Source organism: Podarcis tiliguerta (genome assembly GCF_965153285.1).
Source record: "Podarcis tiliguerta genome assembly, chromosome: 9".
Lineage (NCBI taxonomy): Eukaryota > Metazoa > Chordata > Lepidosauria > Squamata > Lacertidae > Podarcis > Podarcis tiliguerta.
In genome coordinates this window covers 53,297,529-53,325,000 of record NC_139542.1, presented here as the reverse complement: position 1 = coordinate 53,325,000, position 27,472 = coordinate 53,297,529, and the positions used below count along the sequence as shown (strand labels likewise).

At 41.6% G+C, this 27,472-nt stretch overlaps 2 protein-coding genes and 1 long non-coding RNA gene across 8 annotated transcripts in view; 2 read left to right on the top strand and 1 right to left on the bottom strand.

The window, feature by feature from the left end:
* CRACD (capping protein inhibiting regulator of actin dynamics) overlaps positions 1–27,472 on the bottom strand; it is a 116,080-nt gene that overhangs the window by 36,441 nt on the left and 52,167 nt on the right. For 5 of the 6 annotated variants that reach the window (XR_014515335.1, XR_014515336.1, XM_083457964.1 and 2 more), the window contains one exon: positions 6,007–6,172. Coding sequence is in view for 1 of the 6 variants with exons in the window: in XM_083457962.1 (XP_083314088.1) it covers positions 6,007–6,172; positions 21,036–21,060 (191 nt within the window). In the remaining 5 variants the exon portion in view is untranslated. Of the gene's footprint in view, positions 1–6,006; positions 6,173–21,035; positions 21,159–27,472 lie in introns of those variants that run through there. The other variant, XM_083457962.1, reaches the window with a different exon arrangement.
* The window catches only part of LONRF1 (LON peptidase N-terminal domain and ring finger 1), a 213,769-nt gene that overhangs the window by 139,421 nt on the left and 46,876 nt on the right, over positions 1–27,472 (top strand). The window lies entirely within an intron of this gene.
* Positions 1–27,472, top strand: part of LOC310657430 — a 74,611-nt gene that overhangs the window by 29,899 nt on the left and 17,240 nt on the right. The gene's annotated exons all lie outside the window — the stretch shown is intronic.

Below are 27,472 nucleotides of genomic sequence, written 5' to 3'. Positions count from 1 at the left end.
GGAATGAAGATTTCAAAGGCTTTCCAATTCCCAGTTATAGGAGAGATGAAAATTTCTTCTTGCTGTTATATAATTACGATATGAAAAGCTTTTGTCTTAGAACATTAATAAGAGCCTTTGGAACAAATGCAAATTGACTGAATCATTTCCCCCCTAAATATAAATCAAAGCAGAAGCAAGGCATTATATATAATATAAAATGCAGCTAGTTGTACCAGACAGAGGCCACGTCCGCAGAGTTAAGAACTCTCTTGAGCTGGACTTGGCTAGTAAGCTTTAAAATAGTTCAGCACATCATGTTATCACAATTTTTGAGAGCTACAAGAAGCACTGGACACCTTCATAAGGCTTGACAGTTTCTGCTTGAGACACTAAATAATTGTTTACTGCTGAAGTCTACCAGTGATTGAGCATAATCAAGCCAATGTAAAACATGTTGATGTCTTACTTATTTCAGCAAGGGAGATTTAAGCACTTGCCTGGTTTTGCCACTAGAATCAACAAGCCTTAAAAGTGCTCAAGTTCACTAGGGTCATACCCAGTGTTGAGAATAACTCAGAGTTGCAGAGAATTCAAGACACAAGGGAATAAAATGCTATGTGTCAATAAAGACAACACAATGTACCGTATTTTTCGCTCCATAAGACGCACCAGACCACAAGACGCACCTAGTTTTTGGAGGAGGAAAACAAGAAAAAAAATATTCTGAATCCCAGAAGCCAGAACAGCAAGCGGGATTGCTGCGCAGCGAAAGCAGCAATCCCTCTTGCTGTTCTGGCTTCTGGGATAGCTGCGCAGCCTGCATTCGCTCCATAAGATGAACACATTTCCCCTTACTTTTTAGGAGGGAAAAAGTGAGTCTTATAGAGCAAAAAATACGGTATTTTAGTACATATTGCACTATACATGCATGTAGAAGAGGACTTCATTTTAGAAACCTTATGTTCATCTAAAGAATCTCAGTTTGAAAACAGATGGGATAATAATTTAGACATAATTTATTAATATCATATCAGATTCCAGAGCGGGTAGCCATGACAGTCTGTTGCAGCAAGAACAACAAAGAATATTGCGGCACCTTAAAGACTAACTCGTTTTTTAAGGCATAAGCTTTCATCCTACCTCCCCCCCCCCCAAAAAGCTGTGTGTGTAGAATTGCCTGACAGTGCCAGAACTTTCTTTGAAGTTTTCTCCATAGTTCTTCAAACAGCTAAACAGTCAATCCGCTATTTGGCTTAAAAGCGGCTTGCCTTTTCGGCTGCCTTTCTTGCAGCGGTGGAGATGTCAAAGAAAATCCTGGTTGTGTGTGCAGTTCCACAAGTGACTTATCTGGATCACAAGTTCCAATTATAGACTTCATAGTGGCGCTTCCTGATCTATTTGTAAAGAAAACACATCAACATCTGACCTACTGCCTGCAACCCTAGTACACTGATCTAGTGTGCAAGTATTACATAAAAGTAAGGAGCACTATTAGAGGCCAGAAGTACAGTTATAACATAGGAAAATTCACTTTATCGGTTTAATTAGAGATCTGTGGCGCCATTCCAGCAGTAACTCTGGTGGCAGCAGTGCCTAATGAGTTTTTAAACTACATGGGGTAATGTATGGAGAGTATTACACCTCTGAACAACCAATGATACTATACACAGGTGGCCAATGTTATAAATATTTATTTTAAAATGTGTAACCCATCGGTCTTTATAAAATAAGACTCAAAGTGGCTTACAAACTATTAATAAAATACAGAAAACAAAACAAAAACTGCTCAAATAAAAAACCAAAAAAACTCAACATGAAACGGGGAAAGAACTTTTTGAGCCCAGTAGTTAGTTTGTGTCCAGTTATGAGAAGATGACTATTCAAAAAATAAATAAATCATTTGCTCGTCTACACATTTAATTCTCCAGTCCATTTTAGATACATTCCATCTTTAATCTTTCAACGATTCTATGATTATGTCCTTTCCTCTTATGATACTTTATGGCTATATCCGCTACAATCCTGGCGGGTATTTCTATATGTGAGTATATTTATGGTTCACCTACAGTGACAAGAATATATTTCCAAGTATAGTGATTTATCTATACTGCGTCCTTGCTGTGCTCCTGCACAATTCTAAGACCATTATCATCTTTTGGAAACCTCAAGCTGGTGCATATTTTTAGGAATGTAGAAACCTGCCTCCCACTCCCTTATCGAGGCATTCGCAAATAGCAACAAGAAAATGAAAAAGAATGAGAGTAACATTCTGCAGTGTGCTCGCACCCATATGCCTTCTTGTTTTTACACCCTCCAGAGAAAATAATTCCAAAATAATATCACTTTTGGGGTGCCAAATTATTGGGGTTTGGGTTTTTTTTAAAAAAAAATCCTGGCAATGAATAAAGCATTGCTTGGAGCAAGGTCCTACTGTGCACTGAACAATTCTTTTACTAAAACGGCATGATAATACTATGACAACAGTTGCCATGATACATGTGAGTGACTCTTCAGATACTTGCGATCACTGCATCCAAGGCTGAGCTCACATTGGTGTTTTTATCAGAAATTTGACTGTGAATTACTGTGGTGGAATAGCCGCTTGCCTCTGTCTGTGGGGTGGCGGCAGTTGCAGTTCAGCCTGAGTCGTGACAACAAATGTCCACCCAAGATCAGAGCAACCAGGGGAGGACCTCATTTCCTCCTCCCATGAACCCCAATGACTTCTGGGAGCTCGCCCACAATTCTAGCCAATCGCGGGTGAGCTTGGGGGTGTGGCTTGGTGAGTGGACTGAGTGCAACCCTTGCCCCCGGCTTCACTCTTGTCTGCTCTCTGGACATAAAAGTAAGCTGCGTCCTGGCATTTCTCTCAGTTAGAGCTTGGAGGGTCCAACTCGAGTGGTGGATAAGGCTTAGGGTTGGATCCTTGAGTCTGGTTAGACGGCACAGTTGGAATCCTGACAGTCCAGGGAATCAGGGTATCCCATTGAAAGCATCCAGGGTGGAGGTGCTTCTGTTCACATGCCCAGAAGGGGCCTGACAGGTGATCTCAGGCAGGGTCACCCTGATTTGGTGCGTTCCATAGGGTGATCCGTTATGCCATGGTTAACCATGGCAAGATAATCAACCAGCAGTTGGGTTGGTTGATTCACGATACACACCCAATGCTTGCACCAAAACTTGTGAAATCAATACGGTTTTGGCTTGTATAAATCCCCAATGCTTGTCCTGTGTTTATTGCGGTCTGGGGCTCACCAGCTACGGCTTCACTGTGCCTTGGGCCCGCAATGCACATCAGAACCGAAACATGCACTATCTGCAAGAGGCTTAACTACCATGAGAACGATGCAATGCAAGATGCTAAAGGGAAGAAGTAAGCACTCCAAGAAATAAACAGGAAATGAAGTCTGGCAATATCTCTCATATGTATCTCATATATTAGTCTCATTGCATGAAGCAAACAGGCAAAAAAAAAAAAAAAAAAAAAAAGTTTGAGAGGCCACAAAAATACACCAAAATGTACTCTCAATCATGTTAAGCGGCACCTGTAATTTCACCATTTTCTATGCTTGTAGTATTTGAGCTACGTGTTTGCTGGTTCCTTCATTGACTACCTTGGCCTAACTGGTGAATCACTTCCCAGCATCAGTGATCAAGAGAGCAGCTGGAGATTGTTTATTGCAGCTTCAACCTTTACAAACATGCTGTGGGATGAGGAATAGTTTATGCAACCCAATTTCACAGTTGGAAATATCCTTCCTTATGCAAAATCTTACGTTATAATAAAAAAAGGCTGTAGCTTTTTAATGATATCATACATTCTGCATCAGTGCCTTCCAGAAATGCTAGCTGTGAGAAAATAAGATACTTGCCTGCAGAAAAAAAATGTGTTTATAATCTCTTTTGTATTTTCAGAGGCAAGATTGGAGTCAGCTCATATCTGGATTATTGCAGATATGTCCAACCCCTCTGAGATATAACTGGTTAGAGCCAGGATGGAGAACATCTTCCAGATGTTGTTAGACTCCAACTTCTATCATCCTTGATCATGATGGCTGGGGCTGATGGAAGTGGCGTCCAATAACATCAGGGAGGGCCACAGCCTCCTTGTCATTGGATTAGAGTATTAGACTTGGACTGCATAGATCTGAATGTGAATCCCTCTCAGCCATGAGCCTCATTTGGTGGTCAAGTGTCAAGTTATTCTCCCTAACCTATCTCACAGGATGGCTGGGAACATAAAGAGAGGTAAGTTTCAGACATGCTGCACTCAGAAATACAGAATACAATTGTGACAAATAATTAAAAGCACCTGAGTGCCAAATAGAACTATATAATGAGAAGAAAGGCAAGAAAGGGGAAATGTGCAGCTCCAGATAAATAGCATGTACAATAATGGGCTTAATATTAGATTATTAATTTTGAATTCACAGACTCAATAGGCTTTGTATGGTTCCCAGTCAATATGGTGGATGTATCAAGCTGAGAGTTCCTACAAGCAGATTTGGCAGCCAGTCACTTCAAAGTTAAGCATCACGTACCCTTGCTTTTAATAATAATAAAAAATGAATGTCTAAATTTACATGCCTAAATCCTCTGTATCTAAGAGATCTGAAACAAACATTCCTCAGTATGGAAACCACTGCATTAATTCCAATTCAGACCCCAGATCCTCCAAAGTTTGGGCCTGCTCAGTTAAGCCACTTTCTCAGCCTTCTCAACCTACTTCTTTATACCATCTGAATTTATTTGATATTGGTGGCATCAGGAACTGGAAGGGTTCTGTAAGACTCAATGTTCCAGGAACCCTTGGAAGGTCAGTTACCATTACGTTTGACACCACACTAGGAATGTCAGGAGACCTGGAAAGTTCAGGTTCCTAGTACTTAAACATTGCTAAACTGGTGCTCTGTCCACCACTGCTGACCCTGTGGACAAATAAGAAAGTGAAGTGGGCTGTGGCAGAGAATAGGGGGGAGAAAATCGTTTCAGTTTTGAAACCCAAATCAAATCGACACTTTCCTAAACAATATGAGAACAAAAACTCAGGCATCCTTTGAAATTCACACTTATCCAGATTTTGCAGTGCAGTTATCCAACCAAATGCTGACAAGAATGAATATATTGGGGGGAAATGTGCATTTAAATGAATATATCAGTGAAAATATTATACAAAAATGCATTGTATTAGGCTTACATTGCTTGCAAGAATGTCTACATTAGCCTAAACAACATGCTAAAATGTGTTTATGGGGGGGTGGGGGTTCACGCTAAAATGTTGAATAATTTTCATGAGGACTTTTCAAATAAAATAAATCACAAATTGTTGAGAATTGCATTTAAGACTGGGGAAAAATAGAACCCAAGAGAACCAAAATGTACTGATCCTTCATATCTAATAGAGGAAGGTGGCAACAGAAGAAGCCTATTCTGCTGCACATCTGAGGTGCAAAGGAGCTGAGATTCAGAATGAGGTTGAAAATAGAATGATTTCCTTCCCATTTCAGGGAGGGGAATAAATTGTTCTACCTTAGCTCATTTCAAATTGAGCAAGAGTAAGGGGAGAAACTCACCCATCATTACTTACAATTTCTTTCCTCATGCAAGTGCTGAACATTTATGTATTTATTTAAGACAGTGTATAAATGTCTAAATGGTTTCATGCATGAAGTGCCTGCTGTGAGTGTAGGGGGAGAGGAGCTATCTCCAAGTTTATCTTCTTTAATAGTTAACTTTTAACTTTTGCCAGTTAACTTTATAGTAATATTTTAACAAACACCTTATAATATTCAGTGTTTAGCATACAGGGATGCAAAAGCTGCAATCCTGAAATCAGTCCCTTGGGAGTCATCAAATTACAGAAGCACTTACTTCAAAAGAACAGCACTGAAGTAATAGCTGACAAAATGCAAAATGGTCATGTTTGATTCACATAAGAATTCTCAGTATAGCTACCATTTTTCTTCCAGGCAGGCGCAGGACAAAAGGTGATTCAGCAATGGCAAAATACATAAGTTTCATTACCTCAGACCACTGTTTGTCTCTTCATCGGAAGACAGTCCATTGCAGACATTTCCAAAGGAACTGCTTGGTTTCAGCTTGGTGTCCTCTTGGTCTGGGGTCGCCTCCCGTTTTTTCCTCCTACCAAAAAACTTCTTAAAAGGCTGGAATTTGCTTGCTTTTTTCTTGTCTGCAGAGAACGAGACAAATGTACACAGGAGCTTATCAACACTGCACCTCGGAGCACCCTTGGGTGAACGGAAAGGCAGTTAGTTAAGCACTTGCCAAGGAAGAATGAGGCCAAAGAGCAGTCAAAAGTCTAAGCAAACGTTGTGCTTGGAATTTAAATGTGTGCCTTCCACGTAACGCTGAGAAAGGCACTATATATCAAAAACAAGACTGGAGGCATTAAAACTGAAGGCCCTGCATTGCAAAGGCAAAATGGAAAGCATTAAAATATCTGCCCTCAAGTTTTAAAGATTCACACTTGGGTGTCAGGACCAGACTAATATTTAGAAGGGGGGAAAGCAGGATTATATGCACCAACCAGTATGCTGCAACACTGTGGATTTGATAGCAGAATTATTTTTTTTGTTGCTGAAGGAGTATTACCTGCAACAGATACTAAGCATCAGTGTGTGGAAGGGGGAGTTGCAACTAATTTATTATTTAAATTTCCAGAGGGGTAGCCATATTAGTCTCTTGCAGCAAAAACAGGAAAATTATTGTGGCATCTTAGTAGGCTAGTGTGTTAGGTTTTGTCAACTAAAGGCCATTTCATCCTGAGTTGCAGGTGCATATATACATTGGGGGAAGGGGTAAACAGCAAGGTCAGAAGGAAATTAAATTCAGAAAAGTACAGGCTGTGACCGTAACCTTATTAACAATGGCCCATCACAGAAAAACAGTAATTAGAACACAGACATCCTGGCATTGGGCAAGACAATTAACACCTGTGGTTTGATAAAAATCCATTGTGTGGATTCACAGACACAGCATTGCGTCTGCCGAAATGGAATGCAGTCCGGGAAAGCTTATGCCATGATAAATTTGTCAGTCTCGAAGCTGCCACAAGGCTCATTGTTCTTAATATTTAAATAGTGATATCAGTCAGTATCACACGGATGGCTTGGCTAATGACAAGGTGGGGCTAAGATGGGAGGACCGGGCAAATACGTTGATTCAAGTTTTGCTTGTTTGAGTCAAAGCTATTCCTCAGGTTTGCTTATGGGCACCTGGGAGGTAGCTTCCTCATATCCCAAGGCAACTGCTGCCTCTCTGTGTTTATGGGCCATGATACCATTTACGCTGTAATGGCATTTTGGTAAATAAAGAACCACTCCCTAGTTAGAGAGTTGTATATTTAACTCAATTTAGACACCGGTGAGCCTAAGTTAGGGCTCAGAACTGTAGCAGCCCAGGATCTCAATTATGTCTCGGAGCACATATAAGACTGAGTCACTGGTTAAGTGCAGATGCTCAAACAAATCACGTTGTTAACGTGGGAAAGTTTCCCTGCTTAAATGTGTGTAAAAGTGCAGCGATACTATGGCGAGCCTTGTAGTACACTACAGTATTCTGTAGCTGGCGTTGTTGCTTCAACCCTAATTGTTGATTAGCTCTGCACTGCTGCAACTTTTGGTTGTTGCTTCCTGCTTTGTTTTGATGGAAGCCAATGGTTTAATCAATACCTTATCATGGTAATAAAGGTAATTCATACTGATAAAGGCATTGTTTCCAAAAGGTTAATAAAGCATCCCCCACATCCTGTTTTTGGAAGTTCTTTTAGGAAAGAGGGAAAGGGATAGAAAGAAGATTGTGTTGCTATTAAACAGAGAAACTATTATATGTAATTACACACACACACACACACACACACACACACAAACAAACAAACACACTAATCACTCAATACACAGAGATGGCAACTTCAGAGTTTCTTATTCTGCTGTTTCAGACATAAGCAACAACGAACTTCCTATTACAGGGCAGCAATCTGATCATCATGCAGTTAAACTGAGAACCCCTTTTGGGCTGGAGGAAGATTCTAACCTCAAGCTTCCTCACCCCATTTCCCCGTTTCTGTCCAGTATTCCCTAGAAATAAACGGTCATTTTCTTCATATTAAAAAAAGTGAGTCTAAATTTTATTTACAGATTAAAATGCATACTTAACAGCACACACCAATTCAATACTTTGAAAACTCAGGAAAACTGTGAAGGAATAAATACTACAAAACGTGTAAACAACACCTGAAATAGAAATCATACATTTAAAATCTGAATGTGAAGAAAAAGCAGGAAGGACAAACATTTCTTTAAGACAGATCTAGCACAATGAGACGCCATCATAATAGCTTGGAAGAATCCCATTCTTACTCTGTAACACCTGCTGTAGATGGCCATAGAGAAGACCAATTTAGTAACCAGGTGGTTAATGTAGGGAAGCCTTATAATTGGATTAGACCCTTGACTTTTACCACATACAGTGGTATCTCAGTTTTTGAATGTCTCCGTTGACGAATGTTTCAGTTTTCGAATGCCGTAAACCCAGAAGGAAATGCTTCCGTTTTCGAACACGCTTCGGAAGTCAAATGGCTTCCGCTGAGTGTATGTGTTATTTTTCTCAATTTTCTCTATTAAATTTGCAGGCTGCCCTTTGTGCCTCGGTTTTTGAACGTTTCAGAGCTCGAATGGTCTTCCGGAATGGATTACGTTCGAAAACCAAGGTACCACTTTATTAGAATACATGGCTATAGAACTATCACACTATGATTTCACTATACTGACAAATGAGCGGGTCTATGTTTCAGTGACATCTTTACGACATTTCCAGGTTCGGTGTGATGCGGTCACACACATATTGAAAAAACGTTAACGGGGGGCTGCCTATATATTCTTTTAAAATATATGCTATTTTAGTTCTGTAATTCAAAAAAAGAAGAAAAAAAGAATAGCCCTACCAAAAAGAGAGAAAGAGAGAGCTTTATCCATAGCTGTCAACTTTTCCCTTTTCTTGCGAGGAATCCTATTCGGAATAAGGGAATTTCCCTTTAAAAAAGGGAAAAGTTGACAGCTATGCTTTATCCCATACCAATAAATTTATGCAATCTTTGTCTTGCTGCAGATAACTATTAAAGTAGCTGCCAATTTTGCATGGTGTGTTTGAAACCACTTTGTTAAGCTGGTTGTCGCTAATGGCCTGCCAAACAGGAGCTGAAGAGAATAACTCCACTGCTTTGCCAAATTTCTAATCAGATGCAGATGTGCAGTAAAATTCTCATCACTTGCCAGAGCATTGAAGACCATACCACACCTTGCTATATTACTACTTGATAAAGGGTTATTTCAATTTGCCTATAAAATTCCCCCCCCCAAGAAGCACTAGCAATGAGAGCAGCTACAACTGATAGACTGAGAAGAAGAATCTGAAAAACACTGCTGCCCAGGATTATTATTATTATTATTATTATTATTAGCCCACCAGTATCACAACTTTGCAAGAGAACAGAGCCATGAGGCATGCAGTACTACAGCACAACAGCAGCAGATGGTATTCCGGATCTGTTCTTGCGTGGGCAACATAATCTGCCTATAAATCTCATCTTATTATTGTGAGCTGCTTCGAGAACCACTATGTTATACAAATATTGTAAACAAACACTGCAACAGCCTATATTTCAATTTCTTAAGCCAGTCATTTTCAGTTTGCAAAGATCAAATAAATGCGATGGCAAGTACACCTGGGAAGTGTTGGGGTGCCAGAGTTTTGTGGGTGCAAAATTCAGGGTGCTTCTGTGTTCAGCCCAGTTTAATCAAACCTTGATTTATTCTAACTTTTACTAAATCCAAGAATTATGGGTGCCCTTGCACCTTCAAAACTCTGCCACCCCAAAACGTAATGGGTCCACTTGCGTTAACCCATATTAACTGTCAGACATAAAAATCTTTGCTTAATTAAATTCAAGATGGAAATGGAAATAGCATGAAACTAGATATAGTATTTTTCCATTTTTCTGTCTGACCCATAATCCCATTACTAAAGCAATATTACAAAATAAAGCATCTGATCTCGCAACAGATTGCAATTCCTGTGCCTCTAATACTGCATTACTCAAACACCAGAGACAAATTAATGAGAACATTACAGCTAAAATCACATTACCCTTCAAAATGACTGGGAATATTTTTTTAACCCCCCACCCCATATAAATACATTTTTAATACGAAATGGATTTAGAAGATTCTAAGAACGTTCACATGTAACTTAAACCATGGATTAGTACCCCAATCACTGCATTTTTCTATCTATAAGACGCCCCCATGTATAAGATGCCCCCTGTTTTTGTGGCAACAACCAATAGCCAGCCCACCCTCAGCACTATCTGTGTATAAGACGCCCCCTAATTTTTGACATTCTTTTTTAGGGAAAAAAAACCTAGTCTTATACATAGAAAAATACGGTATTAACTGGCTTTTTGTTCTCCGTCTTCCCTCTCCTCTGGGGTAACCAAAAGGAGAAGCTTCTGCTTACATTTTAGATTAGGGGCCTTTCAGAGAGTCTGTTACTTAAATTTGCTTTGGGATATGTGCAGGCTTTTGGCTCGTTTGTGGGGCGTTCCGAGGATCGCCAGTTTTTCAAATGGGTATGTTGTAGCGATGACAAGAGTTCCTTACATTTCCAGTGTGTCCCTGGGCCCAAAAAAGGTTGGGGGACCTCTGTTCTACCACCCTCTAAGCCTCAGCTGTGTGCCACACCCATGCCTTCAAAGAGAGATACTGTCCCCAGGAATACATCGCTTCTAAAAAATATATTTCCTGTTGAGATAACTTACCCAATGTCACCTCACAAGACTTAAAGACCAGAGAGCTGCAAAAAATTTCAGTGGTTTCCTCACTAAGAATGAGGGGATGTCAGAAGAGGCTCAAAGTTGTCTAGGTGATATGTGGCTGAAATTCTATAAGCGCACTCAAGTATTGACCAGCAAACAGGAAAAGTACCCTAGCTGTTTAATCTTCTCTATTTTGTGGATGTTACTATTGCTTCTGAAAACTATACAGATCCCTAGTGCAATTTGTTCTAGTGAATCTAATACCAACCAACACATACAATAGGAAAATAAATGGCTCACCAAGATTAAAACTGACTAACCTGAAACAATATTTGATTTATATAATTTTTACTATGTGCTTCCCACTCTAGAGCTAAGTGAATAAAAGCTCAGGGTCAAGGCCGGCTTTCTATAGCCTCTGAAGAACACAGGATAAAAATAATTCAACGCAAATCAAAGAGGCCTTTAGAAGCAAATTCCATGACCTAAGGCTCCTGGCCTTCACATTTGACAAGCACGTTCCAGTATTTTATGCATTGTTCAATAAGCAACATGTTTTATCAATGCTTACCATAAGAAATACTATAATATCTCCCCGATATATTCCTGCATTTTCAATAACAAGTTCTGCCGTACTGTCATTTCCTCTGCCCCCATTACCTTCCACTGCCATATTTCACACCCACTCTTAGCCCTACTGTTGTCAAAAGGGAAGGGAAGAACAAGAAATGGGTATGTGTGGGTGGTTGGGGATACAGAATTAACTTCATGAAGTCTCCTCCTCTCTCTCATTCCTATATTTGCACATTTCTTTTAAATTGTCAGTCTTTCACATTTTTGCCTCATGACAACATTTGAGGAAATAATATAGCACCCTTAAAAATAACCAGTTGATTAAGCTTAGTTTTAATAATTACATAATTAAATGATGAAAAGCCATTTAATAAATGAATAAATGTATCAACACATTATTTAAAGCAAACACTTCTCTGCACATATTGCTGGGTCATGGTTTATCAAACTATGGCTTATTTGATCGTCCGAACCCAGCAAGCTAACTTTGGCTTGTTTGTTGCCAACAAAAAACAATTTGAAGCTATTGTTTGTTATTGACCTACGAACCTTGATTTGTTTTATCTACAGCTTGGTGTTATGTGTGAACCCAGCACCCTCTCTTAACCACTGCTTCTTTGGCCACTGAATCCCAGGTGCTTACCAAGCATCAAATACATAAGCAGCTGCAAAACAAGCTATAGTTAGTCTGACCATCAATGGGACCGCTTGTGGTTAACCCATAGTTTTTTAAACAGATATGGCTTAGCTGTATGTACCAGCAAGGCCACTACCTTCACAGGAGACTGTAAGTGGACGAAGAAGTATTGGCACAATGACAATCCTATTTCAAAGCAAACTGTTCAAAGAAAAATGTATCCCAGAGAAGCCATAATTTAATTGCACCATATTGATCATATTGAAGTCTGGGTAGCAATAAAGCATCATCATAGGCATACTATAGGCAGCTACCTTGGAATTTTGCTTTTGTGGGAGCCCAGAGGATTGCTCCCCAGTTTAGCAGATGTTTAGTCATCGTTTAGAGGAAACTGTCTGTCTGTTTTATACAGTATGTTCCGGCGTATAAGATGACCCCCAACTTTTCCAGTTAAAATATAGAGTTTGGGATATACTCGCTGTATAAGACTACCCCTCTTCCAACGCACATCAAATAAAACTGGGAGCGGTTAGGGTCGTTCTGTTGCTGGTGATTGGGGGGGGGGTGCTTTTAGGGACAATTTTCAAGCGTATTTCTGCTTCATCTAGAGAGCTTGGTGTCCTCTGATTTAATTTGCTGTCGTTTTGTCCTTTGGTGGGGAGTTGCTGCAGGAGCTGCTGCTGTAGCCGGCGTATAAGACGGCCCCTGACTTTTCAGAAGATTTCCCTGGGTTAAAAAGTAGTCTTATACGCCAGAAAATACAGTAAATACAAAAAAATTGTTTTGTGTTAGGTAATCAACAGTCACAGCAAATGTTTGGCTAAGTTTGATGGGAGTGGCATGCCTAGAGCTGATCTAGGATAAGATGAAAACATGGCGCTGACATTAGAAAATCACTTCCCTACAGGCAGTGTAGGCTTGTGTGTTGCTTTTATGGACAGCAAATTAACTGTAGATTTTCTCCTTATGCATGATCCAACTTCCTAGTTTACTCTACCCACCCTCTGCACCCTCATCCCTTGGCTCAGACAAGGTGCAGCAGTCTTCAGCAGCACAGCCTAGCCAGAGAGCCGTGTAAAACATTAATAAACCAGCTGAATTTTCTCTGCTTATGTGTGGGAGTGTTCTAGCAGACAATATAACTGGGAGCCAGCATAGATTCTTCCTGCAGCAGTCATATGCCAGGCTGGTTCGTAATAAGTGAAAAATCCAGTTTTCAAAGGCATCCAGGTGAAACCATTTGTTTATGCAAACATTTCTGATATGCCAGCACTGAATACCAAAGATGTGTAGAGGCAGATGTAATTCTACAGCTATGAACATCTATCTTAATTGTAAATCTCTGGAAAGAGAGAGTGAATGTTAACATTTATCGCAAGCAAAATTCCGTATACAATAAAATTATAATTTTAACTGCCCTTGTTTTTCTAGCTATCAAACAACATCAGATTACTGTCAAAGACGTTGCCAGATTTCCCACGGCATGCTGGGAAAAACCCTTTATGTTCTGAATGGCTGCATTTTCCCTCATCTCTCTTTGTACACGCAAAGCTTTTTTTAAAAAAAAAGCCAAGAAGCAATGTAAGCAAAAGCGTTCAATAGGAAAACCTACTGAATTTAGAAATAGATTTGCACAGTCATTTATTCAAAGGCAACATTACTAGAGTACTTACAGCCTAACTATGAAATATTAACTTAAGAATGGTAAACTAGGAACTGTAATCATTTTGGTATAGATACTCTGAAACAACTTTGGTTAATATATTCATAAACGTTTATCTGAGTGCTTATTGTTGCTTTATTTTTATGTAATAGTTGCATGTCATAGTTTTTTATTTAAACAAAGATATATAGCTCAATGCCACAAATAAAGCAGCTTAGAGATGAAAACTAATAAAAATAAAAACTATGTTAAAAATTAATAATGGTAAAGCAGGGCTCTCATCTTTCACGATAGTCCTACTTATTTGAAAATTGGTAAAATACCTACAGTGGCATCTCGGTTTTCGAATGCCTCGGTTTTTGAAGATTTCAGAACTCGAATGGACTTCCACAACAGATTATGTTCGAAAACTGAGGTACCACTACACTGTGAACAATGTTTATATATGAAGAGAAAACTAGCACACTGCATAATTCCATGCTCACTGCAACGATGTTCATGGTGCACTGTTAAATTCTCACCCCCATAGGAACAGGTTACAGCCATGAGTGTGTAAAGGGGTATGCTTGGGACTATTGCTATTATAGTTCATTTTGCTTCCTACCTGTGGTAACCCGATGTTCTAGGAGGAAGCCTCACACGCACCCCAGCCATGCCCCCAGATGGTCTCCCATTTACTTCGGCTCCTCATAGAACTCAATACAGGCCTTTGAAATCAATCAGTCACTATATCAGTGGTGGCAGTGGTGGCACTATATCAGTGTGGCTGGTGGGGTGAAAGGTAGGAGCAGATAGCACCAGGGGTCACAACAGCCATTTTTGTCTCTTTCTTGTCATGGTTCCTTGCCTTTGCTTTAAACCAAATGCTCAGCCTTTCTGCTGCTTCCTGAGCAGTCTCCAAAAAGGTGTTTTGGCTCAGCTCCCTTGTCTCAGAATTGCAGAATTCTGGTTGACAAGAGCCCTGAATATATTCTGATTGGCCCAGGAACACCAATCAGAAAGAAAACTGGGCGAAATATTTTGAAGTGCTTGCAGGAGATTGGCTGAGGGCATAGGCTCAGTTTCCTTGTCTCAGAATTACAGAATTCTGGTTTACAAGAGCCCTGAATATATTCTGATTGGCCCAGGAACACCAATCAGAAAGAAAACTGGGCGAAATATTTTGAAGTGCTTTCAGGAGATTGGCTGAGGGCATAGGTTTAGATTCTAAAATAAACCACTTGATGCATTAACTCTGTCCCTGTCAGCTAGGTATTGGCCAATCTCAAGGAAAGAAGGCCACTTGGTGGGTCTGGATATTCTCCCTGATTATTTTAAGATCTCTTTCCTCTGAAGAGCTATGGGCAGGGTTAGGTCATGGCGACGCAGACTCCAAGAAGGAAGACAGGCAGAGAGTGCACAATTACAATGTGGGAGAAGGAGAAAGGAAGAGTTGGTCTCGAGTTCTGAGTTTAAAGGGCAGGGGCAGTGGTAATATGCCGCTCTGTGCGAGGTCATTTGATGCCCTCCCTCCAACCCACGTGGCACCAGGGTTTGGGAAGGAGGTGTGAGGCTCTGGCAGCATCTTAGAGCCCTCTTCTAGGACCCTGTCTGAGCCCCTATGTCTCCTTCTCAAATCTGGGTAAGTGGACTTTGGGAAGATGCCCTCCTTGACTGAATGCCCAGTGCAGCCACGCTGCTTGTACTGCCCTAAATCCACCTCTGTAAAGGGGAACTGTGGAGTTGGGTGGAGGCTGTTGTTGCTGTTCTTTTTGCTCTTATGAGCCAACGACCCATTTGACCGCCTTGTGTATGAAGGAGACTGGGAGCGACCAGGAGTGTTGCACAGAAACCACACAGAATGCAAAAAGAAAAGAAGCTTGTTCTTAAAAGATTCATTACTGTTTAATGTGTTTTGTCTTGTTTAGGAAATATCCAACAAATGATTTGGGGGAAAATGAAAAGTCATAGACTACAGACATAACACAGATGTATACAGTATTATTTAAAATGCTCAAAACACTGGAAAGGTAAGTGTTTTGAAAAGGAAAGAAATTCTGGCCAGCGTTTAAAAACAGTATGTTAATAGGAAAGCATTTCAAAACTCACAATTACAGCGAAAAAGTCAGTAATTCTCATGGTGCCCAACAGAAAACAGCTATTTCATGGACCCTGGAAGTTTGAGGTATTTGTTGCACTAAGTTTTGAAATGGTAACTTATTAAAGTTTACTTAATAATGTTTTTTTAGATGTGGACACACCTAGCTTTGCTCCAGCCTCTCCTCTAACCCATTATGAACTGCTCAAGGGCAGAGGCGATGGGGAGGCGATGGAGAGGCAGAGGGATGCTCCCTTGCAGCTGGGGCCGCTGTTGTTCAGGATAAGCACCCACTCAGCCTCCACCCTGAGTTCTGCAGCTGGCCAGGAAAGTAGGGACATTCCAGGATCAAATCAGAAGTGAGGATGGCTTTCATCGTTCTGGGACTGTCCCTGGAAAAATCAAGACACTTCCAGGGCATGAAATGCGTACTCCATCTGTATCAGTGGCTATCGAAAGCAGACAGACATAAATCAAAACCTGCAATCACACCATCTCCACTTACATTTGGAGAATTTGGGATACTTCACAGCAGCCAGGACTGTAATGAGTCATTCATATATCTTAAAAGCGAAAGGAAGCCGGCGCCGCTGCCTATGGTGCCTCAAAAGAATTTTCTTTAGCTACCGTACAAAGAAGAGAGCTTTAAGGACGTTCACCCGCTTGACAAATGTGAATCTTTTCCTTTGTATTCCGCTAACACCCAGTACTCCCACGCACACTGACAAAGCAAACACTTCTTTATTATTCAGGTCTGCGGTGCAAGAAGCCAAATGATCATTTAATTTACAGTTCTGAAGAAGAGAGTAGTTAACTACTCCAACGCGTTCAGATGTCTTTAAGAAAAAAAGGAAAGAAAAAATATCTCTCTCCCTGGGCAGCATTCCTGAAGACTGTGGGCGCAAGTTGCCTGCTATTAATGGGCAGTTGATATCAGAGGCCCTATTGTATTGCTCGCTTGTATCAAGTGTGCCATGGAAACAAGTAGGCCTCAAAAACACATTAACCTGGTTGGATGTGAACTGAAGCCAGACTTTGACTCAGGTGCTAACATAGCACGGAATGAACTAGCAGGCAGATCAGATTTGCTTCACTTGCCAGGCGAATGGGAGTGGCTTTGGACGTTACTGAACAGGAAGTTGGGGGTGTGTGTTATGTACTGAGTTGAATAGGATCCAAAATGCAGCAGTCTGATTGGTCCTAGAACAATAGGATTCAGAATGCAGCAGTCTGATTGGTCCTAGAACAATAGGATCCAGAATGCAGCAGTCTGATTGGTCCACAGGAGCCACCCAATCCAGCTCCAGGTGGAAGTGAATCCGCAACCTGATTGGCCTACAGGAGAATCCTGGAATTAGCCAATCACGTGGGTCCCATTGTGTAAATAATGTATATAAAGCAGACATTCTGGGGGAAATTCCATTCCTCCTCACCACTATGAGCCGAATAAAGAGCATGAAATCCACTCTTGACTCCGAGTATATTTCAGGGCATAAGGCAAAGGGGGCTGGCACCATGCATGCAGAAGTTGCACAGTTCAGTCCACAACATCTGCAGGCAAAATAAACTCAGGTCTGGGAAGAAACTAGAGTTGGCAACCAACAAATATTTTGCCTGGCTACTGCCATTTTGGCTTCTTTGTATCAGGCATTGTGGAGCGGGGATGTCTCCTGATTCATCTAAATCTGCCAGGCTGCAATCTCCAAATCACCAAAGGCAACAGGCGCCAATCTCTGACCTGCAAAACTCACCTCCAGTTCCAATTACTGAATGATTTTTTTTTAATAAAAAATGATAATGACAACAGTACCAGTACCTCCATCTAGAGCAGGCATGGGGAACTGGATTCCCATGTGGTGGGCTGAATCCAGACCTCTCCTAGCCCCTGCAGCCCACTGTATTTTAGGGAGGAGGGTGCACCCGACTGTCAGCCACATACAAGAGTGCAGCACCCAAGATGGCCGTTACAATCTTGCTCAAAAAAGTGGGATGTCCCATTTTCTCCCAGGACACTTGGGGGGTATGAAAACATGGGGAAAGTGGGGAGAAGGGAAAATGACACACACCACCTTGAGCTTCTTAGAGGGAAAAGTAAAGCAGGAATATAAATAAAGAAAAATAAGATGCACACAGTCACGAAATTAAAAGACGCCTGCTTCCTGGGAGAAAAGCAATGACAAACCTAGACAACATCTTAAAAAGCAGAGACATCACCTTGCCAACAAAGGTCCGTATAGTAAAAGCTATGGTTTTCCCAGTAGTGATGTATGGAAGTGAGAGCTGGACCATAAAGAAGGCTGATCGCCGAAGAATTGATGCTTTTGAATTATGGTGCTGGAGGAGACTCTTGAGAGTCCCATGGACTGCAAGAAGATCAAACCTTTCCATTCTGAAGGAAATCAGCCCTGAGTGCTCACTGGAAGGACAGATCCTGAAGCTGAGGCTGAGGCTCCAATACTTTGGCCACCTCATGAGAAGAGAAGACTCCCTGGAAAAGACCCTGATGTTGGGAAAGATGGAGGGCACAAGAAGAAGGGGATGACAGAGGACCAGATGGTTGGACAAGTGTTCTCGAATCTACCAACATGAGTTTGACCAAACTGCGGGAGGCAGTGGAAGACAGAAGTGCCTGGCGTGCTCTGGTCCATGGGGTCACGAAGAGTTGGACACGACTAAACGACTAAACAACAAGAAGATGCACACTTGCTACTGCCATCAGCAGGCACAGCCAAACACTTCTGTCTCCCTGGCTGGGGAAGCTAGCTGTGTTGAAGGCAGGCAGACCGGGCAAAGCACTGCCACAGCTACCTCCTCAGAGGCTCTAGCTGTGCACCATTCTAATTTTTAAAATTTCTAACCCCAGGGCGAGTGTAGTCGTGAGCTATGTCAATCAGACCACAGCTGGGGGGGGGTCACAGAGCCAATGAGAGCACCGGTGTAGCAAGGAGCGGGCCAAGCTCCCTCACAGCCTGGCCCCTTACTGTTTTCACTGGTCCCGCAATCCCAAAACGCCTAATAAATACAAGCAAGCAAGAAAGCAAACAAAGAAGGCTGCACCAAGGGCCCATCAAGATTTGGCCAGCAGTATTTCTTGTCACATGCAGGAAGGAGAATTTGTCCTTCTCCCCTCCCAAGCAGAGGGAACTTGTCCCCTTTGACCATCGAGGGAAATGAACATTATTCAAAAATGAAATAAAAAACAGACCCATCCAAATGCAGACATCACTTCTGGGAGTGCTTCAAGCTACATTGAAAGCTGCCCTGCCTCTGAACAGTTGTTCTGTCACAAAAGAAAAAAGCACAGAGGCAGGGGAGAGTCAAGAAAAGCCCTAGGTAATTGTGTGCTACGCTTGTCCATTGTTACATTCTGTGTGCTTTCTCGAGAACATCAAAACCTACAAAACACATTGGTTGGGCTAGTGGGCAGACTGCTTAGGGCTATCTCCAAGTGATTTTTGTTATCATTTGCTAAAAAAAAAATATACCCCTTAATAAAAAAAACCTATAAGCTGCTTCCATAAAAGCAACAAGAACGCAACAACATTCAATAAAGGTTTCCTAAAAACCAGAATAGAACAAAACAATATATATCGCAATTAAAAGTGGGCAGCGTACAGAACAATGTTCCTTGATTTGACGCTCCTGGAAAAACAAAACAAAAAAAGCAACATTTTTGTCATCCTCAGAATGTGGCAAAAAAAGTCAGATAATTCCATGAGTGCTCAATATTTCAGTTTAACACACACACCCAGAGCATTGTGTACAATGTGGACATAGAAGAATTATGCTGAAAAGAACAGAGCCTGTCTAGAGGAGAGTGACCAGAATGGTGAGGATCAGGAAACCTATGAGGAAAGGCTGAAAGAGACATGTTTGCTCGGCAGGGAGAAGAGAATCATAGAATTGTTGAGTTGGGTCATCTAATCCAACCTGCTGCAATGCAGGACTCTCAATGTGTAGCCCCCCACCCAATTTGAAACCATGCCGGACCCTGCTTAGCACTGCAAATGTGCTAGACCAAGGGTTGCCACACCGAAAATAGAGCAGATTTCTCCTCTCTTGCTCCAGAGGACACAACTTGAACCAATGGATGGAAATTGTAGGGAAGCGGATTTCATCTAAACAGTAAGACACACTTCCTAACAGCAGGAGACAGCTTTGCAAAAAGGGTTGGCTCTCCTTCACATGAAGTATTTAATCAGAGACTGACAGCCATCTGCCAGGGATTCTGAGATCGTATCCTGCACTGTAGAAGCTGCACTTAGTACCTAGGGTGGATTAAATGGGCTCCAGGATACCTTCCAATGAATACTCACTGTGGAATATATTGCGTGGTTTCATTTGATAGGATCTGAATTAAATCAATTACCTCCTCTGCTGGTGATTTTTCAGGTATGTAAAAAATAATAATATTGCAATCAATGCCTTGCTAAGAGATGCTACTGCATTAGGTTTGTGTATCGGCATGCTCATCTGTTAAGAAATGTTGCCTTCCTCTGCTGTGTCTCTTAGGCGATAATCACTTACCCGGGAGTAAACCTCATTGAACTCATTGGGATTCGTAGTGTTATTATATCAAGATTATTGGTTAGTAATTTTTACTGTTAAAAAACGATAGTACCCAGCAATTATAAAGGAGTCTACTAACACATGATTACTTGCAGAAGTCAAAGGCATATCAAGACTTCTCAGTTTGTTGCAGCATAATGGGTATGAAAGAACTGCCACCAGTCTGGTAATCTAGTATCAGCACAGACAAAAAAAAAAAATGTAGCCAACTGCGCAGTCCCAAATCCATCGGGTATACCATTAAATTCATTTCCCAGTCCTGCAGCATTCTGGATCAAAAACATGGAAATGGAAATTAAACTATTTGTTATCTACCAGTTGCAAATCTGAATGCCAGTCAAAACAGGTTCCTAAATTCTACAACCACAGTTGATAATAACAGAAGTTACCAGCAAAAAAACAAACAGCAGCATAATGGGAAACAAATTGATCCTATTACTGCTGCAGCTGAATCAGTGTCTAATTTGCACACATGCTTATGAAAAAGCGATGTGAGCGTGGCATGAAAAGCAACAGCATCCTCAGGTTTGCAGATATGAAACACAGCAAGTTATACATCCATCAATCATTTTGCAAGAGAAATCAAACCTAAGCTACAAATCACCAGCATTATAGCAACATGCTATTTTTTAAAAAAGCAGCACGCTTCTGAATCAGAGATCACTGTGTGCTTCATAATTCACAAGAAAGGCATTTTACTTACAAGGCTTCTTAAGCAAATTGATCATTTTGAACGGCAGGTGAGAGGCAGAAGCAGAGAGCCTTTCCTGCTTTGATCCCCTTCAAAGGAAAAACTGAAACTATGAGATCACGGATGGAAAAATTTATCCCAAAATTGGTTAAAGAATATTTAAAAGCAAATGAAGTTTGTGTGGGCACAGCCTGGTGGTTCAAGTTGAAAATACATGGGCTATATTTGGATTTCAGAAAAAAAGAAACGCCCACAGATGTCTTTGGAAAGTAAAGAAGCCTCTAGCAGGAATTGTTCCTACTCAGTAAAAGTCAGCAAGGCAGGACTCAAATTATATAACAGAAGGAAATGGGGGGGGGGCCTTAACAAAATGCACAAGCCCCAACTTCAAACCTCCTCCCCAGTTTAATCAAGTCATGACAACTCTATGGACTTCTAAAAAAAACAGTAGCTTAAGGGACCACCAGAAAAAGATTGGGTTGCCTCCCCACTAATTCAAGCACTACAGAAAGATTTAGCATAGGAATAATGAGCTTGGGCCCCACAGCTACCTCAAATATTGTAAAATATATCCCATTGACTTGTGTGATGACTTAGCCTCACCACATCAGAGCGAAAACATATGTGCCTTGATAATTATGGGCTGATTGCATAGGCTGGAACTAAACTGTTAAGGAACAGAAAGAAGGTGGCTGCTGAAAATAGAAGCCCAGTTTTGTGGTACCTTTTCCTCAAAAATGTATAGTACTATTTACCTCATATCCTGACATCAGCCAGTGGCATGGAGCAGGAACAGAGGGAGATTCGGCAAAATGATATCAAGGCATGAGGTAAATTGGAGAAAGGTGGACTTAACACGCCAGCACTTGGAACTGAGCTTGAGAATGAACTGGTGACTAATATAGTAGATTCAAAACTGACTTAATAGTCGCCATCCAGCTGGTCCAAGCCAATGATCATGAAGCAGTATATATTCTGCTAATGACAGTTTCTGATCATTCCTCTGAGGCTGTCCCTACATACAGCATTGACGACCGCAGTGAGGCCATTTATGTCCAGGTGGGATTGCAGTTAGCACATTAGCCTCAGAGGCCATTTGTCTCTTCAAAGAAAACGGCAGATCTAAGTTACATGTTCGATATTTCAGGGAGAGCATCGCCCAGCCCACAACAAGCTCAACATCACCTCCTGAGTCCAGATGAGTCACTCCTCACCGCACCCTTGTCTTATCTTGATTGGGTTAGTTACTGACCACAGCCCTATTCAGGCATTAGGGCTGATTAGGGAATGTCAACATGAGCAGGAGCTGGGGTTACATGTCAACTCCGTCCCCCAAAGCCCTCATGTGAACGAGCCTTCACTCATGACTTTCCCATATTGAGTGGGAAGCTCTGAAGAGGCGTCGAAGGCTGTTCAACTGCACACACTGAGAAGCCTCCACACGCAATCAGGAACTCTGCCTTAACAGGGCTCCTGAGAACCACACAGGTCTTTAGCCTCCTTCTGACCCCACCGGAAGTGGAGAATGTACGCCTCCCATGGCCTCTCTTCCTGTTTACATTCCCTACTCAGGCTGGGCTAGAATTTCAGGAGTGCTACAGCTTCAGTCAAGTTTGATGAAATGGATAAATAGACCAGGGTTCCATCGGCTTAACACTTTGCCCCTAAATCCCTGGAAAACAATACTTGACATACTAATATAGACAGACTTATTAAAATAGCAGGAGCATCAACTGCCCATCAGTGCCCATTAAAAAGCTCACATAATTAGCTGTCAGGCTATACAAAAGCCTACAGAAAAAGATGGCCAAGTCTTCACAATAGAGCATGTCTGCGCTCTCTGACAATGTGTAATTAAGGGCAGTTTCCTTGTCCATGCTCTAGCTGTGTCTTTTATATAGGGATAGGGGGAAAGTAACAACTCTTAGCATGACCTTTGGGGAAATGCATTAGCAGCACTGACACCAATTTGACATTTTATTTCAATTGCCTACTTCAAGGCAAGCAATAGCCTCTGGGCCTGCTAAGAGCTTCTTTAACTAAAATCTAGATATAAATCTTTCATGGTCACTTTATCAGGGCTTATGAAGCTGTTTTCTTCTCTTCTTTCAAATATGCATTATGCTCAACCTTAGACAATGGGGTAAGAGAGTTTGAATTGATGCCAGAGTTAGACCTTGAACTCAAGACAACATGCCGGTTCAGCAAATACGCACCCTGGTGAGGGGGGGGAAAAGAATTGAGCTCCAGATGCCTGTCAGCGCAGATGAATGTTTAAAAAATGTAAACCAACCAAAATATTGCAAAAATCGTCCCATTAGAAACAAGGCATCACGATGCCCAGCAGTTACACAAAGGGCTGAATGTGCTGTCTGTGAAAAGAACGACATATGGAATTACAGTGGTACCTCGGGTTACAAACACCTCAGGTTACAAATGCTTTGGGTTACAAACTCCACTAACCCGGAAGCAGTATCTCAGGTTGAGAACTTTGCCCCAGGATGAGAACGGAAATCGCACACCAGCGGCACGGCACCAGCATGAGGCCCTATTAGCGAAAGCACGCCTCAGGTTAAGAACAGTTTCGGGTTAAGAAGAGACCTCCGGAACAAATTAAGTCCATAACCTGAGGTACCACTGTAGTAGGACTGGTTCCAGCAAGAGCACACCGCCCATGTTCTCCTAAAATCTTTAATCCACCTCTCCTTTTGCTTTCTCAAGTACCACAAGAGCAGTAGGGAAGATCGACTGGGGACTGCAAGTTCTAGAGCCGTGGTTTGCAATGCAGCACACGCCCCACAGGGGGTCAATTTGAGAATGAGTTAATAACAGTGAATGGCCTTTTAGGCTTCCTCCACATGAATAGGAGTTCACCTTTTGAATAATAAGAATTATATGTCACGGGGGGGGGGTCAGGATTTTAGAGATGCTTAGGTGGGGCATCGCCAAAAAAAGGTTGGGAACCACTGTTCTAGAACTTCGTTTGGTGGGCCACACATTTATGGACCTCAGCCTGTCCCACACATTTGTGCTAGTCATGGGAAATAGAAAGGATTATTATGTTTAATCATAAGATAGTTATTTATTCATTTAAGTGTCAAATTGAAATTTTATCAATAGGTTATTATTACAGCTAGGCAACTTTTCAATTTGTCGTCTGAAACTGGTATGACGTTCAGATCATGATACCGGTTGCAGACTTTTTGAGCTGGCAATATACATCGCAGCTCCCCAACCACCGCCAGCACAGCACATTTTACTCCCAATCTCTTTCCTCCAGAGTGATCCAGCTCTGAGGGCCTTCTGGCGGTTCACTCACTGTGAGGTTACAGGGAACCAATTAGAGGGCCTTCTCAGTAGTCGTGGAACGCCCTCCCGTCAGATGTCACAGAAAAAACAACTATCTGACTTTTAGAAAACATCTGATGGCAGCCCTGCTCAGGGAAGTTTTTAATGTTTGATGTCGTATTGTGTTTTAATTTGTTGGAAGCCACCCAGAGTGGCTGGGGAAACCCAGTCAGATGGGCGGCATATAAATAAATTATTTATGATTCTGATTATGATTAGGTGGCTCATTCACAAGTCAGGAGGAACCTGTGCAATCATTTAAACAGTATTCCAGCAGTTCCCATGCAATTATGGTAACTTCGTAAGGACTCCACACTGATAATTGAAGGTGTTTGTCTGAGCTTGCTAGTGGAGAGAGTAGTCTTTGCTGCTAATGCTCATCCTTGCATTTCAGCAATGACATAACTCTTAAGTATTCATATTTTACTCGAAAAGAGACCTGGCATCTTGCCTTTCTTGTCTAATTAAAGTTGAAGATCCTTTAAGCTCCTTCCAGTATTGTTTTTTCTCATACGTATCTGCTGACAGGTAAATTCCACTGCCACTTTTCATGGATTGGGAGGTTAAAAAAAACATTCATGCACAGCCAGAGAGATAAAAACTGCAAACTGAAAGCAGTGTAAAACAGCGTTGTAAGGGGTGGGAGAAAGGCAATGAATTTAGTGAGGTCACACAGCACGCTTCAACACACAATGAAATTATTCTCTTCAGCTGAATAATTTCATGTCAGTACACTGCACCAATAGTCACAGCAAAAACAAACAAAACCCACGCTATTTGCAATTATAAAGAGACAGAACCATCACAATGCTGTCTGAACCTACTGCATCCATTTGTTCTCTTTATGCTTCCACTTTCTCCAGTTCCAACCCAACTATTGGGCCAATGGAACATCTGCCCCAAGCACTGCTTGTGACCCAGTGACCAACGGACAAGTACTGGGTGCCCCTGTACTACCCTATGACCTCTTAGCCGTGTAGATATGAGGGAACTTCTAATAATGACCAGTGGAAAAAATATGATAATGACCAGTGAAAAAATAACTAGGTTCAGTCTCTTATTCTGTCTCCAGTTATGGAGTCAGCTTTGGGGAAAGTTATGAGGACAAAATCTCATATAACATTTTCCTGTGCGAAAAGGCTAAAGTTATTTGGCCTTGTCAGTTGGGTGAGGGGATTGTCTCAGGTGAGACTTGACAATCTGTTTATAAATTAATGCATGGGGAAAACAGAGAGGAAGTTTTGCTCCCCCTCTCAAAAAACTAGAATTTGGAGCAGCCTTACCCCTCACAGAGCTACAATTCTCAGCATCCGCAACACAGCTAAAGCAGTTTGCAAAATTCTTCAGGTGGGGAATGTGCTTTGAATGTGCTTTAAATGTATGATGTGTACGCAGCCACAATCAAATGTATGGCTTTCTCCACTATGAGATGAAGTCTTCAAAGGAGAATTAGGCCCATTCACGTTGAATAGACCCATCAATGAGGAACAGTTGAGAGAATTGGGCATGTTTAGCCTGGAAAAGTGGAGACTGAGAGGAGACAGCCATCTTTGAATATCAAAAGGGCTGTCGAATGGAGGATGGAGCTCTGCTCTGGAGAGTAGGACCTGAACGAATGGCTTCAAGGTACAAGGAAGAAGATTCTGACTAAATGTCAGGAAGAACTTTGACAGTAAGAGCTGCCTGACAGTGGAATGGACTCCTTTGAGAGGCTGTGGACTCTCCTCCTTTGGAAGTTTTTGAGCAGAGGTAGAGTGGCCATGTCATGTTAGATGATCATCTATCACATATAATTTAGGCGAGATTCCTGCATTGCAGGGGGTGGATCAGATGGACCCTTAGGGTCCCTTCCAACTATACAATTCTATGATTCTACGAAAGCCACTGAACATCAGTTGCTAGGGAACAACAATGGAAGAGGGCAATTGCCTTCAGACTTGCTTGTGAGCTTCCTGGAAGCATCTGTCACTGTAGAAGCAGAATGGTGGGTTAGAATTACTAGACAAACTTTCAGCCTCTCAGCAAGAGTCTTGCATCCCCTTCTTATATTCTTGTTATTTAAAAAGCTAATCTTGTGCAAGCATTTTGTGTTTCCAGATTGGGACTGCTTCTGGAATACTGGAATATTTAGCTGTCTGTCAACTTGGGTCCCCTCCCGCATCAGTATGATTTCCATCCTATGCCCTTGGGCTATAGTACCATTGGCTGTTGACCTGGCACAAATCCTTTAAGAGGCTGCATCTTTTCTCCAACTCCTTGTATGAAGAAGCAAGTGTAAGCAGGGCATCAATAATTCACAACCAGTGCCTTATTTCCACATCAGCAACAATAATATGTCTCTGTCTTAAGCGTGCGTTTCTTGTCTCCCCTCTTTCTAGTGAGGCTGATTTCTTTGGAGAGGTTGTGTTCCCCTTCAGGGCAGAGGAAGAAAGCCTAAAGAAAAAGGAACAACTCCTTACACATACCCCACCCTAAGTTGCTTTCTGGCCTCAGTGCAAGTTGAACCACGTGGCAAGTTCTGAAATAGCTGCTGTAGCTGTTGCAAAATCTTAAGTGTAGACAGCCGAAATCCAACAAATCATGAGCTTATATTGCAAGTATATCTGTTCAGGATTTCAATGGGGACACTTCCATGTTTAGCGCCATGGGAGAGAGAACAAAACTCTGAGTAAAATAGCAGCAATGGGGTACTTTTTAGCAAGAGTATGTCTCTTGTTACATGGTGCAAAGTTTTGAGTGACGTGGAATGCTTCGTTTAGTATGTGTTAGCCTCAAAGCTTTTTAAAACACTTGCATTGCTTGTCTTTTTTATAGCTTATTCTCTGGGGTAAATGTGGAAATAGCTGCCTATGCTCTGCATTCCTGGTTGGGGTCATCCTATCCCATTAACAGGAAGTGTTGTTCGACTCTGGCTGCCCAAATGACTGGTAGTATTAATGTCACATTGAAAAGCCCATGGCTTGTAAGTAATACCCTAAATGGGTTTATGTAACAAAAATAGTTCACTGCCCTCATAATTTCAGTTCTAAATATCTACTGTGTGACCCTTAGCACTCGACTACCTGATTTAAGAGTTTCAAGGCCTTATGTGACATCAGGGT